We start from the raw sequence: 17,143 nt of genomic DNA on the forward strand, positions 1-17,143 counted from the left end.
CTCTTTACTAGTTCTATTACATCTTAAACAAAAGAAACATGCCACTACCAAGGCATCAGTGAAAAGGTTTCTCTCCTTCTGCAGGTGAAGAAAATTTCCACATGGGGCTATGTTTCTGACTTGCACAATATTCTTACACTTTTGCAGAAAGAGGTAACTTTGACAAAGATTAACATACAAAAATGATTCAAGTCAAGTTGGGAGATTAAGACTCTTGCAGTACAGGAGAAAAAGAGCTAAAAAGGGACAGGTAATATAGTCTATCCTATCTAGAAAGCTGCTCACAGAATGGAAAACTAAAGAGAAAAATAAAACAGAACAAAACTTAATTGAACCTTCAACAGAAGGTTACTGGAGACAAGTCTCTGCTAGGCTCTTAACATATTTGGTAAAAGGTCGCATAAAAGCAAGAATTAAACACATATTTGGCATGAAATTGATTTCTTTTTCCCATTACATAACTTAGCTTCTTCTAAGGAATTGTCCCTACCTTCTCCAAAATTCAAAAAGGATGCACATTGTATTATGCTAAATTTGCCTCATAAAGAGACTCAAAGTATGCAGTGAAGCCGAGATGGACAAATCAGTTCTCTCTTTCAGCATTTAAGTCACACTTGCAAACAGCTTAATTGGTTGTTTTCAAGTTTTTAAGGTAACATATTAACTAAACCACTAAATTTACTAATTATGCACCTGCTTACAATCCATTCAGATAACAAAGAAAACATTTTAATATGACACAGTTACAATTATCTGGGGAAAAAATTCCCTTTTAAAAGAAGGGTATTTCAGATCTATATTAAAAAAAATAAAAAAAAATCTTTTACTTTGTGTTTCTTATTTATCCGGTGCTTTTCTTTTCCTTCTGCGATATCTTCTATCATGTCACTCTCTTCTTCTTCATCACTATCATCTGCATTTTCTAAGAAGTTAAATGTTTCAAGAACATCACCAGAATTCCTACATAAGCAAAAACATTAACAGAGAATGTTTTACTTGCTGAAAAGATTTTAGAAGATTAATCAGATTAAATGCAATTGTTACCTAACTGCTTAAGAGCTTTAAAACTAGCAAAACAGTAAGAAATGGTTGTATGAAGAAGTTTCTACAGATGCTGAATTCCTTATTGTAAAAGCACCACTCAACAGAATTTTACCTTAAAATAAGTGGTTATATGACATAAATTCAACTTTAATACACAATATATTTTCCTGTGTATAACATACACATATGTATGTATCCATAGGAATGTATGTATCTGTATTGATCAACTTCAGTTAAGTTCATAACCATTTTTAGTCAGCTAGACTCATAGGTGTTCAGAGACGCTACAGTTGAAGGTTCAATGTGAACTGCCCAGTACGTACGTTATCGATGACCAAGTAAAACATACTTAAACTTTATGGATTTCTTATCTCTTCATTTACCTTTTGATATCCTGTCCCTTTTGTTTTGATGAAGGTGATTCACCTCCGTTGAGGATCTGTTCTAAGTTCTTTGTCTCTACTGAACCATTTGGTTCTGAATTGGAGAGTCCAAGCAAAGACCTTACCCGCTGGGAACGTACGTCCAATATTGTATCTGTATAACCTACTTCCTGAAGGTACCTAGATGCAGTAAGAGAAGAAAGGGGAAAGCATATTTGAGGAAAAAGGAAATAAATTAGTATTGACTGTTAAAAATTAATGCCACTACTATATCGTTTATGGAAAATATGCTTCATTGCTCTCCATCTCATATGGAAAACTTTACTCTATATTGCTTAAAGCTCAAGACTACGAAGTCCTGAAAAATGAACTACTGTTTGCCCACCTCAGTTACTCTCTTTCATAGAGAAGGCATATATACAGCTCCTCATGCTTCAAGGAGAAGTCTGAATACACCAATATTCAACAATGTTACTTACTGTCTTAGTAACTGTCTGCCTTGCTTCCAGGTCAATTGGCTATTCTGAGGTACTGCAGGAACCTCCGTATCTTTGGTTTCTTCTGAAAGATACAGTGTCATAGTTGGATGGGTTGGGGTTTTTTTTGTTCTGGTTTTGGTTTTTGTGTAAAGATCAATTTACTTTTCACAAGACATGAAGTGAAATTAAATGCAAATCTTAAAAAAAAGCTTTAAATTAGATGCAGTTTCATGCAGTGTTTTTTAACCAAATAATATTTTTTTCTAATTCTTTGCTGAAGCATCAAGCAAATACTCTAACAGAATAGAATCAGTTGAAAAATCCTGGCCCCTTACATGCAGAAAAGGAACTAGAAAAATATTTAACTTGTACACAAAAGAAAACTTGGCCCTGATCAGCAGAAGTGTTACTACTAAGAAAACAGGCTGTATCTCTTTCACAAAGCAGAGATCCTTAGCAAGCAACATGGAAAATACAGTTAAAATAGAGAAACAGTGACATGTATCAGCATTTGGAGAAAACAAACATGTCAAATTTAACACAAATTCCATCAGTTTACTCTCAACAATTAAAATCTAGACACACTGCACTCTACAATGGCAGAGACTATAAAACATGCTACAAACTAATAGCCTAAGGATTTTTACATCTAACTTACACTGCTTTTAAACACATATGAAAAATCCCATCAAGCAAGAAATGTGAATAAAGATGTCTAGTTTCAACCAGGTATAAAAATACCCAAAATCTGGCACTTTTAAAGCCAAAAAACGAACAAAACAAAAAAGGGTGTGTGTGTGGAATAAAAGTCTTTAGACCACAATTTTAAGGCACATTATACAAATACAGGCCAACAGTGCAACTTCCCAAAGACCTATATTTCAAGAGAAGTCACATGCAATTCTGCTTATTAAATAGTCCAATGTTGTTACGAAAAATGCTTTCCTCTGTCTGCAATATTGTGAAGAGCAAAACTTATGATCAACTTCCGATTTTGCAATGTAGATTTGATGTGCTCCAGAGTACCATTAAGGATAGCCTCATTTTTCTCTAAGGACTTTCTTCCTTGATTTAGGATAAAAACAAAAGCAAATGCAGTAAATTTTTTCCCCCCTCATTCTTTGAAAACAAGAATCCTATAGAAGTACCAAAAAACAACAGTATTTCTTCTGTTTATTCTGCACTTAAGCTTTCCTTCCAGATTCATAGCACAACGGCAAAAATTACTAAATCCTTCAAGAAGGAGTATTATAAGAAAATGTGCAGCAGCAGCTAAATAAGGAACTGTGTAATTTTATTTAAAGCTTTCTTTGAAATTCAGAGCTCTTTCAAAAAGGAACAGTGAATTAATTTTGATTTTCAAACCTTTACCAAACATTTCCTAGATATCTTCTCTGGGCAGAACAAAAGTTGCAATAAGTTGAACAGAGTAAGTTTAGAACAGTGTATAGACAAGTTATACTAAAACAAGTTATTGTAAAAAAGTTACCTGATTCAAAAGTTGGCATTTTCAAGTCACCTTGGTTCAATTCTGTGCCATATTTTAATTTATGATATTTTGCCCTGAAAAAGTATGCAAATGTTTAACAAATTAGCATACAATGTTTTTACTAACTCAAAACATTCTACTACTCCTATTTAAAACAACCATACTAGCACAATACAATTTATCCAAATAAAATTGTGAGAATTACTGTATCATATATATTTCTATTCTTTCAAGAACACAGTTTTAGGATAACCTTCTTATAATTACTCACAATTATCAAATAACTTACAGATGAGAGTTTAGTATGTTCTCCAAGAATGGGGCTTTTTTCATGTGTTAGATACTTAGCTACTAAGAAAACCTTCAAAAACCAATAGGTTCAACTATTTAGCTGAGATCATTTTTTCAGTTGTAGCACTGTCATATCCAGCCAATCACACTATGATGAATGAGCCTCACATTTGGGATTCCTGCCTATTTGTCACCTTCAATTTCTGCTTCAATTTCTCCCCTGCTCTGTCTTTGCTTATGATAGAGATTCTTCCCTCTGCAGAACCATGTTAGAGTGTTAGATCCCCTCACATGTATTCTCTCACTAATTTTCTCTTCTTCATTGACTGGTGGCTTGGCTTCCAATTCCTACTCAGTCCACCTATGCAAACATGCCTTGCTCCTTCCCATCTCCTCATCTCTGATCCTCTAACCTCTCCTTCTCCATCACTTGTTTTAAAAAAATCAGTCTTGGTGAAACTATTTCCATGTAAGTATGCGTAAGCCTTCCAAGTCTTATTCTGTGCCTAAATTGCCAATCAAAATGTCTACAGCTTCCTTTACCTCCAGGATATCACATGAACTACCTACACCCACGTCCTGGAATTCTCTAACTTTTGTCCTAGACCTTTCACAGTTTACCTTTTGCATCATAGATCCTCTGCAAAAAACTCAAAATCTCAGGGAAAACTGCTCTAGATGTTCTGCAGTAGAGCCAAGGTGAAAGATCTGTTAAAAAGTTAGAAGCCATATTTTTAAAAAGACTCTATAAAATACAGCTGGTTTAATAATTCTAAACTGAAGAGTGACCAAAGTTTTCAGTGTAACTGAACCATATCTAGCTCCCATCAATTTTGAAGACTACTCTCAAATATGAAGCTTCTCAAAAAAAGGTAGATAATGGAACACATGCTGGACAAAACCAAGGATTTCCAACAAATCTTCATCTCAAATGAGCCACTGCTGCAAGTTTTTCCATACTGGAGGTATAAATTAATCTCAAATTCTGCCTGATATACTTAGTGGTATAGAAGATTTTCTTCTAAATTACAGAAGTTTCTGCTAAAGTTGCAATTAGGAACAGACCCATTAACAAACTATCAGTAGATGGCACTATTGACCCTTTATAGTAAGACAAAATCCTGCATTTCATAGCAATTACGTTGGAACTAAAGACTGTAAGGCTCCTGAAGGCAAGGTATTTGTGTAACCTGAACCTGTTGATTACATAGAATCATATTTTTTTAATTATTTGTGAATATGTTCATATTTCAACCATGCACTAGTAAGCCTCTCTACCCTAGATGCTGTCTTTAAACTGAGAGACAAAGCTTAGTTCCACATTGTAATAGGGTAGGGTTCCACCAACTTTTGCAGATAAAGTGTACATGCTATGATTTATATGCCCTATAAAGTACTGTACATTTGGTGGTAAAAACAAACCACCAATCAAAATGAAAATAATTAGGAAATTTTGAAGTTAAATAAAGCTGACAAAATGTTTTTGCTCAACTTGGAAGTGAAGCCAATAAAGCACTGTATTTGAAAAGCCAACCTAAATTTGTTCAATTTAGAGTTGTGGTAAATACTATTTAGGAGCAGTTGTTCCATTTTATAGCTACAATTTCAAAACACTAATTAAAATTCTGCTTTAATTTACCATTATAGAAAATAATGATGTATCTGATCTAAAATTATATCAATGACTACCCACCACAAATAAGTCAAAATACTGTTTCATGTAATGAGATCAGTTATATCTTTCACATCACATCTGATGCTCAATTTTACAGTAAGAAATTAATATTAAATCCCAATAAACTACGTATTTACACATGTATTCCTCTCTGTATTGTCACATAAACAAGGGTAATTATTACACATCTTAAAAATCACTAACAAGCTACGCTGTTGTTGATAAGTCAGTGACATTAGTCCCTCACATCACACAGTGACTGAATTCCACAAAAGGCACGTTTTGAACCCTTCAGAGTACTGAGTTGCTGTTCTTCTAAGGCTGGGTTTCCATGAGTGAAAAAGATGAGCAGAAGCAATGCCTGAAGCTGATTTAACTGCTTACTGCTATTTAACTGCTGAATCCTGCTACTCAGTTGCAAGGATACAAACCAGCTCCAGTCCAAACCCCACGAAGTCAAAATATACCCATAGTTTTATGATCTCTGCAAGCCTTATTAACTTAAGACCAGCACTATGCTAATGAAGCTTGGAGTGGAGTGGCTCAGAGTACCCAAGAGACGAAGTCTAGCTGGGTCTGCAAATCACCATAAAGGAATATCCACTAGCTACCACAAAAAATCCCACACATATAACTACTTAAGGCCTAACATTTATTTAATAAAATTCATACAGAACTATCAAAATATTTAAGGACATTAAAATAATAAACATTTTACTTCTCTAAAACATTTTCACACCTGTTGCACATCTACTTAGAGATAGATGCGTGAAATATCAATTATTTTGTAAATACTACTGCATTTTATCTTCACACTGATGCCCCATTTCATAACCTTTTCCTGAGAAATCACAACAGTCATCATTGTCTGAATGAGTTTGTTTCTGACTCCAAGAATCTGATATTTCACCACATGAAACTTTTGGACTGCCTCAGGGAGTTAGCAACAAGAGGAAGAGAAAGGGGACAAGAGGGAATCAGGTGCAACACTGAAAATTGCTGTCAACAGTTTTCAGATCTGAAATTCTCAGAATTTATTTTGCTTTGGGATTGATTTCTTTCATTAGTTGTGATTCTTCACTCAGAGGAACAATGGCAAAAAATAGTATATATTATCCTGAACTTTTCATTCAGTGCAACAACCAAGAAACTGACACACTATCATTCTTGGATGATTTACTGACAAGTCAGCACCTGCCTGCTTTCCTTACTCAATCCATCACACTTTCGCAATTAGATCCCCTCAAACTAGTGGGCATTTGTAGAAAAAACCACCAACAAAAAAAAAACCAACCCCAGAAAGCTTCCTCGTTGCCTCCCACACATTCACCAATCAACCCCAGAGTTTCAGTTCCTGGTTTTAGAAACCTTCATGACAATTCTGGCTAGGACTTAAGCAAGGATCTTCCTCTTGAAAAGTACGCAGTTGGCTTGTACCCACTAGCTGCAAGGACTGAAGCAAACCGTATGTTTCTGCTCTTCTGCTTCTGTTGTACAGATGATTACAAGTTTCTTGCCCATTAGATGAATTCTGGAATTCCATGGGAAGTTGAACTACAAAGGCAGCATTTCAGGGGAGAGCAGGAACAAGGTTTCACCAGTGCCATTCACCTTCAAATTCTGCATTCTGTTATATGATGTCTTCACACTCCAGCTGTAATTAACTGCCTCTGATTTATCTCAGTAAGTAGGCAAGCCTCACAGCCTTATGGTGTGAGGAAGTCTTGCCTTTGCAGAAAGTCTCTACGAGTGGCACAGAGTTTATCATTGCCAAAACAACCAAAATGTAACTTCTAGTCTTACACTGGCTGGAAACCTTGAGTTACTTTCCATTTTGAGGACAGGGCTGAATGAAGAAATAGATCCTTTCTGCCTATTCTTCACCAGAAAACACATGATGTGCTGATACAGCTTTCTGTATGAGCGCACGCTGCTTCCTTTGTACTGGACACATCACACAGAGGTATGTAGCAATCCTTGCCAAAAAACATTAGTTTTTAATACCAAACTAATCAAAGTTATTTCTGTGCTAGTCACTTACTCATAGTACTAATTCATAATGTAAAATACATTTAGACATACTTACTCTTGGACAACTAACTTAAAAATGTCCAGTTGAAGCCTCATGTCACTTTGCTACAAAATTTTAAGTTTACTCTGGCAGGAATGTTCCCTTCAAATCAAAATAAACAAATAAAGGCTACCTATTTTGTTGTCTCAAGATGTTTACACTGTTGGATTCAGCTACTTTTTAAAGAGCAATATAAAATTAAATGTAAGAATTGAGTCCACTACAGAAAGTATAGGCACGTGACAAGATTATTTTCCTAATGTTTTTGAAAAATTAACTACTAATTTTGGTGAAATGAAATATCCAGGCAACAGAAGAGTGTGTAGGTCTGAATGACATCAGCCCGCATGGACTGAATGGAATTTTAATTTTTAAAGCATTGAATTAATGCTACAGAAAATGCACTGGCTAAGACCAGAAATTCTAGCATCTACCACATGAAAAAACAATATATATACTTCAAAATGTAATACTAACTGTTAAAGGATTCTGTTCTGCCACAAAATACAGTTTTCATCATTTAACACATACAAAATAGCAGTAGGGAATCAAAAGAACAATATTTTTCATCCTTTCAAGTTTAATACTACTGAAGAACAGTAAAGGTATGTAATAAGGTATGTTTTTAGAACATTTATTCTTACTTAGTATACCATCACTCTAACTCAGAAAAGCTGTCCAATTTTAATTTTCTAAGACACGAGTCCAAACAATTTGAAAATTATGCAACTTTTTATTTTAGAAGACACTCAATTCATCAGAAAACATAGTGTAAAGATGACCAACCATAAAGCCAGTTTACATAAACCGTATAATCACCTAGTAAAGACAGTTTACATAACATGATGGAAATCCTTTTAGTCTGTAAAGTCTTCCAGGTCAAATAAAAGTTCAAGAATTTGTATACCTACCTTTCTTGTTTTAATGCATATTCTAACATTTTTATTCTTCTTACTAAATCTTTCTTCAAATTTTCTTGACCCTTTCTTTCCCCTTGTAAAAACGCTATCCGAGCCTGAAAACACACAAAAAAAGAAAGATAATAGATTTTATTCCATTCTGTTCCCAAGTTCCCAAAACAAAGCAATGAATTCTGGCTCAGAAGAAACAAAAAAAAAAAAAAAGGAACTGTTTTGCATTAATCACTTCAGTCAGTCATTAACAACAAAAATAGTTCTGCTCTAGAGACTGAGTATTATTTTCTGTTCATAAATCTCGGAGGTTTTGTCTTTAAATAAAGGTATTAAAAGTTAGTATAGTAACTCTAAAGGAAGGCACAAAGAGCAATCATATGGGACACTTCAATGTATGCACACATTTTTGTCCTTATGGTATTGTTAGCATAAACTGTATTAAAGATTTTCTTCTTAACCCAAAGCCTAATTAAAATAGGTACACAGCATACTTTTAAGCAGTTTTCAATGCCAGTTTATTGAACAGATTAATAAATGGATACATGAATTTAATTACAGAATTTACAAATCTGTTATATAGGAAAGAACTATATTTCACGGATTCGCATTTTACTTACTACTAAAACCAGCTAAAGGTTAGGATATCACAGGAGATATGTGCTATATGGATAAAAATAATGCCTTTTTTTTTTTTTTAAAAGAAAGCAGCAATCATACTAGCCACCTAACTGACAAAGAAGCAATGAAGCCTCCTACTTGCCTGCTAACCTACTAGATTGCTTGTATGTTCCACTAGTACAAAAGGTCTAGTGGAAAACTTGAAAGTAGTTGAAAAATAAAGGTATTAAGTTCATTCAGAAAAAAAGTAGCCTCTTCACTACAAAATGAATGGGCTTATATTTTGTCTTTTGCAAGCCAAAATCCTAGGGAAGACAAGGGAATTTGAAGATGTGAATACAAAATTTAAACAGTTAATGATATTACTGGATTGGCCATCATTACAGAAAGCCACAAACTCACCTGTCCTCATTATGACTTTAAATTGACTGAAGTCATTGGGCAGCTAATTCAAGACAAGATTCAATACAAAATTTTCTTGGAAGAAGGATTACAAAAAAAAAAAAAAAGAGTAAAGTTGGGACCACATTGCTCTACAACAGAGCTTAAGATCAACACCACATTTTCATTATTAAAGGAGGCACAATTAAAAAAAAAAAAAAAAAACCGAAAGAAGCAGAGTTATAATCAGCACCTAATCTATCCTTGAAGATTTTTTTAAAGGGAGTGGTTGTACATTTTCATTACTCTCAGTGTTTAGAGCCTGTAACAATCTAACCAGGAGGATAGTATTCTTGCATTGCTCCTTTCTCAAGACTAAGCGATATCACCACATGAAACTTCCCACATCATCCCTTACGCTCAATGGTAAACCAATAAAACGTGTTCTTTTACCTTGCATTAACAAACTAATGATTTAACCAATTAAAATTTAAAACCTAGTGAGAACAAGGCAGTTATGAGTATTTCAGTTAAAAGTCTGCTATGAAAGCACTCTCAACTAACCACTGCCACTTAGCGAGAAAGTAATGCACCAAGCAGTGCATGATTAATAAAGACTTTGAATGATTGCACACACATTTCAAGATTATAGGTAGAAAAAAAGATACAGAATCAGCTATTTTAAACAGCGGGCTCCCGATGAAAGGGGATGCTGAACAAACCCAACAACTATACTGAACTGCAATTACGTTGCTAAGATTCTAAAAAATACTGTAAGATTCTAATCCAATAGAAAGTTAACAGCCTTCTGGAGAAAACTACAATTATACATAATTTGCAATCCTCTAGTATCTAAGGCAGCAAACGCCCAGATAATTTCACAAGCCCAACTTGTAATCTCAGTTTTCGCTAGTCAAGGATAAGGCAACAAAAGCTTTAAAGTAAAACGGTGTCCTTCCACATAAATATAAGAGTACACATAAAATAATTATAAAAGTAGGGTTTTTTTAAAAAAAGTAGTATGTTACACACATATATGTGCAATACCGTACTTCAAATATTTGGAAGCTACTGCACACACACAGACTCTTTTTACAGAAATAAAACCAGAACGAAATACCTCTATAATTATCATCTAAGGAGGGCTATGAGAGTTCTTATGCTCTTTGACTCGAAAGCACTTCTAATCTCTTTCCAAAACTCAGGTTTTCTGTAAGTGATGGCTCTCTCCCCTTCTATTAGTCGTCTCTCATTTGCCAGCACCCTTTTATAACTATTAGACAAGTCTTGGGCCTTATTTCATCCTCAGTTTGCTGATAACGGAGAGGAAAATAATACACAGAGGGAGGCATCTGCCTCACAAATGCTTGCGGCCAAAGTATTTTCCTTTCTCTGGAAATACTTCTGGAGTACTCAGCCAAGCAGAATCAAGTCTCCGTATTTACTAGGTATTGCCTAGATCTCTTTTCATACTTTTCAACCAGACAGTTTAATGAGCTATGTGATTTTGAGAATCAATGTACTACAGAAAAAACGTTATAAAAAAACCCAAACAAGCAAAACCCAAAAATCCACCCCACAAAAAAAGCCCTCAAAAAATCTTTTATATGCAACGGTATTTATAACAATCTTAACAGGGTCCAAAAGGTTGAACAGAAATGTTGTCACCCAGGAACACACTTTGTAATTGGGTTTTTGACATTTTTTACTTCTTTTAGCATCACTTTCTGTAATTGCTTGTATACAAATATAACTGATTTGAGGGATTTTTTTTTTTTTTCTCCATTGTAACCATCACATGGCTAAAACCTAACAGAAGTTAAGAGCTTGATCTTTAGAAATATGGAAAATCAACTCAGACTTTTGGAACACTTAGTCATCAAGACCCTCAACACAAAAACAAGAATAAGATCACTGCAGATTTGCTGTATAAATTACATTAATCAACGTGCTTCCTTAAGTCTTGAACTGAGCAATGTGAGGTGTCAAAACTACCACTTGATGTATTGCAAGACTATGAGCCCTAAGAATTAACACACAGTTCCCCAACATAGACTTTTTTGAAAGCCGTAAATCTCAGGTTCAGTAAAAAAAAAAACAGATAAAGTACAGAGATCAGTCTCCCTCAGGGCTGTTGCACTAACTTAGGTTCCACGCACAAACGCTTAAGAAATGCGCTCTATGTAATATAACTTCCTCTACCTCAGATATTCCTTTCCTTTGAAACAATTCTTGGGAGAGCTAGATTCAATATGATTTATATCTACACATTGCTAAAAAATTCACTGGCACTAAAATTGGGAAACAAACTGGCACAGAACAATTCGGTACTCACCTTCCCTCCCTCCCAGTTATGACAGAATGCTTTCCATTGTCTTAAACCAATTTGTAAGTTCCCAGGCTGACACTAAGAGGAGCAATCCTCCTCGTCCTCACATTTCTGTTCCTTCTACTGTGCTGACTTAGCTGCTTCTGCTGCCACGCGTTAGGTCTACTGAGGAAATCATTCTATTTATTTTTTACTCAGTTCTGAATTACATCAGTTTCCTGATCCTACTCTGTATAGCCATGGGAGTACTTAGGCTGGCACAAGGGATGCAAACAGGATACCGAAGTAACAGTTCCTTTTGGTGACAAGATGGTCTTAGATCAGCCTAAACGGACCACGATACCATAACCTGCACGTTCAGGGCACTACAGCTGCGAAAATAAGAGTAGAGAGACTATGAAAGTCAAATAAGAGACAAGCCCTAACTCTTTTTGATTACAAATTCAATCAAAGTGTTTTTGAAGTGTATTAGCAAGAGCATTTCTTAAGAGGGAGAAAACATGTTATTTCACAGAACATGTATAAAACACTAGTTCTGTAAGCAAAAATATGGCCTCCCATGGCTTCAAAAAATCCAGCTGAATTCAGTTGTGTACAGATTCTGTTAGAATATTTTTCCCCACAGATAGGGCTATGCTTCAGATTCTTCAAACAAGCTCAACCCGGAGTCTCTTTTCCAGGGCAGCCTGTCCACTTTCATATTTCTAGTATTTTCATGGATCTCTGAGATCCACAATATTTCTACAAAATTCAGTGACAGTGACACTTTGGGCTCCCTCTACACCTTGGCCCTCAGCTGTAAACAAGAATACCACCACATGAACTTGCCCAGTTCTGTTACGAAAGTGAATTCGGGGAACTCTGAGAAGCAGCCAGAGTGACAAGTACTTTGTATTTGTGCAAGGATGCATGAAATAATGCCTGAAACGAGGCAAGATAGAATACAAAGACAGAAAGAATTACTGAGCAACTACTTGAATAGTATAGACCCCACAAAAAATAATTGTCCGAGGTTAAATAACTACAGAACGCACACATAAAGGGGACAAATTAAAATTCTAACATCTAATATTCTAGACTTTGTAAACTTAATATTGTTTTAATGGTGTGTTGCATTTCAGACATACATGCACTACATCTGTAATTGGAAGGGTTTTAATCTTTTAAATAGGAAGACTGACCATGTGCAAACCAGGCAGTAGTCTTTCACCCAACAAACTCCAAGATTTCAAAGAAACTGAAGTTTTCCTGGAGCGGTAGGAATAAGTAAACCACTGATTATACTGACACTCCACATCTCTAGCAGGCAATTACACTGCTTGATCAAAGTGTAACAGAAGATTTGAAGCAGTTTACTAGAGAACTTCCACATAACTTTAAATAATTTAAAAAGCTGCATTTCACATAGAAGTTGATAAACCAAAATTTAAAGAAAAAATGTTTTCTGGGAAGAAAATTAGTAATTTTTTCCCCTTTCTTTTTAAAGAAGCTTGAAATGTCCTAAAACTTAAGAATTACTGCTCTACATTTCATACAGCATTACCCATAATAGCGGCCTTCATACTACAACTGCATTTTATTGTCTCAACTGCACAGAAAAGCTTGATTTAAAGACAATCTTTATGTTGATCAATCATATTTCTCTTAGCCATTGAGGACAAAAGGAGGGAAGTTATTACAGCATTTGAGACAGGTAGAATTGCATATGCAACCTAAAGTTTATATAATAACTACATATAGGATTTCATAACCTTATTTTGTTAATAAATCCTGATATGCAGTATTTGAAATATTTGTCCAACATCTCAAACCTAGCAAAACACATCAAAGGGAAAGAGAGGCAGGAAACCTGAACAGTAAAGCACATAAGTGATCAAAGGGCTTATCTTATGCTGTTGAAACACTAACACTTTCCTGTACAAGTCAAACAATCAAGTTGTAATGGATTTACCAATACAGGAACACACTCAGTAAATGAGTATACTTTCTTTCCATTACAGTTGTAAACATTAACTCTCAGTCCCTAGAAGTGCATTTTGAAAAAATTCAACTATATGTAAAGCAATGCCAGCTGCAATGTGATGCTTGTGTCTTGTTTTTATGAAGTCCATTCAGACTTCTAGAAGGAAGGAAGGAAAGGCCTGCAGTGTTTTTGAAAGAAATACAATACACTGAAGCAGCTTGAATATACATATCCAGTGCGTAAGTGTGTGCTTATCCTGCTAGGGCATATCACAAAACAACTGTAAGATATTTTTTTTTTTAAACATTTTGTTTTAATTACAAGATTATTATCACACAAAAAGACTAACATAATCTTCAGTTTTTGAAGCTTATTATGCCGAAGATGAAGCAGAACACTATTTTGGAAACCAGGAAGTACTGGGGAGATGGAAGATTTGACCCATAACAGTAATTTAAGAATGGACACATGTGTGTAGCTATTAATGTTCTAGTTCCCATTCACAAAAGGGAAACCAAATGTAAGAGAAGTCTTCACCTTCAGTTTTCAACAGTCTGAAACGTTATCTCATTCCAAACACCTAAACCATCAGGCACGTGAAAGCATTAAGCGTGTTTCCTAAAGGTTCCCTTTTTATAGACTTTTTCCACTTGTGCTGATGATGATTTCTTGCTCCTCAACTGATATCTTTTTTCAAAGACTCATCTGATCACTTTCTGATTGCTTCTCAAATGCAACCACTAGAAAAGTGACATCCTTGAGTAACTGTCCCACAGGAGTGGTGGACACAAGAAACCCAGCTAGCTCTAAGGAGCAATCTCGCAGGTTAATGACACAACTGACAGATACAAGAGAATTTACTCATCCCTAAGTCACCTTCAGTCCTGCAATGGGTATGGCAAAGACCAACCTTGCAGAACTCTCTCCTTCCCTCAATCTGTCCTTCCTGTTTTCCAGCGCCACCATATCGCCTCCAGTCATTCAGATTCAAAAGTTTGCTTCTTTTCACTACAGGCCCAAGTACTGCTAAGTTTCACCAGCTTCTTTGAACATCTTACAGAAAATCCAGCCTTCTACCCTACTGGTACAACTTTCAGAGATTTAAGTATTTTTCCCACCTGCTACCACTGCTTCTTTGCTAGCTTACCCAATTCACGTATCAGTCAGTTATCTAGAACTATAGTGGTACTGCCTTCATTCTGTCACTATTCCTCACTAGAATTTTTTTATAGAATTATTTTTTCTTGTGCTAGGATTTGTATAGCCACTCTCCTAACCAATACAGTATTTAGGAATACTAGAGTTACAAAACTTACACAACTCACGGATGTGTTTTTCAAGACTAACACCCTCTAAGTTTCATGGTGTGGTAGTGAAGTAAACCAATTAACTGTCCATAGTCTCCTACCCAGTACAGAGAAGCCAACAGCAGGGAAAAAAAAGGTCAATTGAGACTAAAAGTCCAAGAAAAGTTAGAAGCCACTAAAAACGATGGATTCAAACTCTGTTGCAAAGAGCATTCTCCTCAGAGACTAAAACATACATATCTAAGAATTGAAACTAAAGTAAACCAATTTTTTTGGATATAAGTGCCTTAGAAGTTTATCATTCATTGACCATTCTTGTACTCAAGTGTTCTTTATGCAACAGGCTTCTAAAATTTTGTTTCAGTTAAAAACTTAAATATACTGAGTGTAGTTCTATTTATAAGTTTTTCATTTTCATTTCAGTCCCAGAGGCAACTCTTCAGAAAAGTAAGTTCCTGCCAGGATTTTTAAAAGAACTGTCATCTTCCTGGAAAAAGATTCTGTTCTCTAAGACTGAATGATTACATTAACTTCAGGAAAAGTGAATCTATTCTGGTCATTATTATCAGCATACTGTAAGAGAACTACTAAAATGCTCCATGCCACAGTGTCCCTATATACCAGCCCTCCTCTTCCCCACGCACCTTACAACTTCTGCAGGCATTTCATTTTAGTATCATTAAAGACTCCTCCCCTAGCAGATTTGCATTTTCCTTTGCACCTGACATTCAAGTCATCAAGAATATCAGCAATCTAAGCAGACCCAAGATCCAGCAAATTTTAGCTGAAAGCCATTAAACAGCCATTATTATTTCTTTAACCAACTGACAGTTAACAGGAATGCTTGACGATACTAGATCACCTCATCAGACACAAATGTTCATTTTGACATCAAAAAACACTCACTCAATTTACCTCCAAGTCATTCTATCTTCACCACTATCCATATAATTCTACAGAGAAATTACAATCTTTCCATTCAAACATCAAATTGCATGCCATCACTCAAGACAAGTAAATAGCCCAGTAAAACATAAGCAGCAAAAGTATTTCTTACCACTTATAAACACTATTCTATGAAGAGTTTGGACAGCATATTTCAACTGCATTCCTTTAGCAGGTTGAATAATCTGTGAAACATTTTTGAACACAAGCTCCCAAGGCTCTGAGGCAGTCATGTTTCTCATAATAATTTAAGAAAGCTGTGCAAACAAATGTAAATTAAACTAAGTTCTCTTTAGAATTAGGACTGTTTGAAAACATTAGTATCCTTCCTCAAGAAAGTACGTACTTCTTGAAGATCAAGTTATATAGAATAATATTAAGAATCCTACATCTATTTTCTTAAGTGACTTGCTATGGGACTTTAATTCGTTTCACATCAGTTTTTTCAATAAATAAAATAAGGATATTGGTGTTCATATGCCTTTTACAGAAAAAAAAGTTAATGGAGGGTGTTAATAGCTTTATGTATCAACATATGGTCACTTTCAAAGGGACCACAGAAAAGTGCAAGAACAGGAGTTATGCAGTTTAATCTGCAAAGACATAGTTTGATCAATAGTAAAATTCAAGACAAAATACATCCTACATCCATGTCCAGTCAGCGTTTCTTTATCAAACCACATAGCAGATCTGTGCCACAAGATTCACAGTAGCAAGAACATCAAAGTCAGCAGAGCTTGAGCATCTACCTAAAAAAATCAGTTATTTTTATGAAGTCACACAATCTTTCACAAAATATTGTAAATAAATAGAGGACATAAATATCCCGTGTTTTTGCAGATTCAACACTACATTGTCACATACAGCAGTCAAAAATTAATATTTTTTTCACAGATGAAAAGAAATTCTTATTAGACCCCTGTTTGGTAAGAAATCATTGAAGTTTTGCATTTTTAAAGTCAATCAATTCATGACATTTTCCAAATGTCTGTGCTGGAAAAAACCCTCAACACAATTGCAACACCAACGTCAAAAGTTGAACTCTTGCCAAAAATATCAGCTAAGTGCTCCCTCCCTCAATTAACAAGACTGAACATAGTATCTCCTATGTTAACTTTCGATTTTGGAACATTTTGTATATTATTCCAGTATCAAATGCTTAAGGCAATCAAAGCTTGAGAGTAGTATCTTCTGTTTGGACAAACTAATGCAAATAGATACAGAGAAGCCTGTGGACGAGCCACAGTCCCATCA

General features: G+C 35.1%; 1 protein-coding gene across 2 annotated transcripts in view; it reads right to left on the reverse strand.

The window, feature by feature from the left end:
• Positions 1-17,143, reverse strand: part of STRN3 (striatin 3) — a 66,079-nt gene that overhangs the window by 37,564 nt on the left and 11,372 nt on the right. For both annotated transcript variants that reach the window (XM_074150020.1, XM_074150018.1), the window contains exons 2-6: positions 8,344-8,447; positions 3,396-3,469; positions 1,907-1,988; positions 1,428-1,607; positions 828-960 (exon numbers count right to left, since the gene is read on the reverse strand). In XM_074150020.1, the coding sequence (XP_074006121.1) occupies positions 828-960; positions 1,428-1,607; positions 1,907-1,988; positions 3,396-3,469; positions 8,344-8,447 (573 nt within the window). The remainder of the gene's footprint in view (positions 1-827; positions 961-1,427; positions 1,608-1,906; positions 1,989-3,395; positions 3,470-8,343; positions 8,448-17,143) is intronic.

This window comes from Numenius arquata, chromosome 6, assembly GCF_964106895.1.
Source record: "Numenius arquata chromosome 6, bNumArq3.hap1.1, whole genome shotgun sequence".
NCBI classification, from domain to species: domain Eukaryota; kingdom Metazoa; phylum Chordata; class Aves; order Charadriiformes; family Scolopacidae; genus Numenius; species Numenius arquata.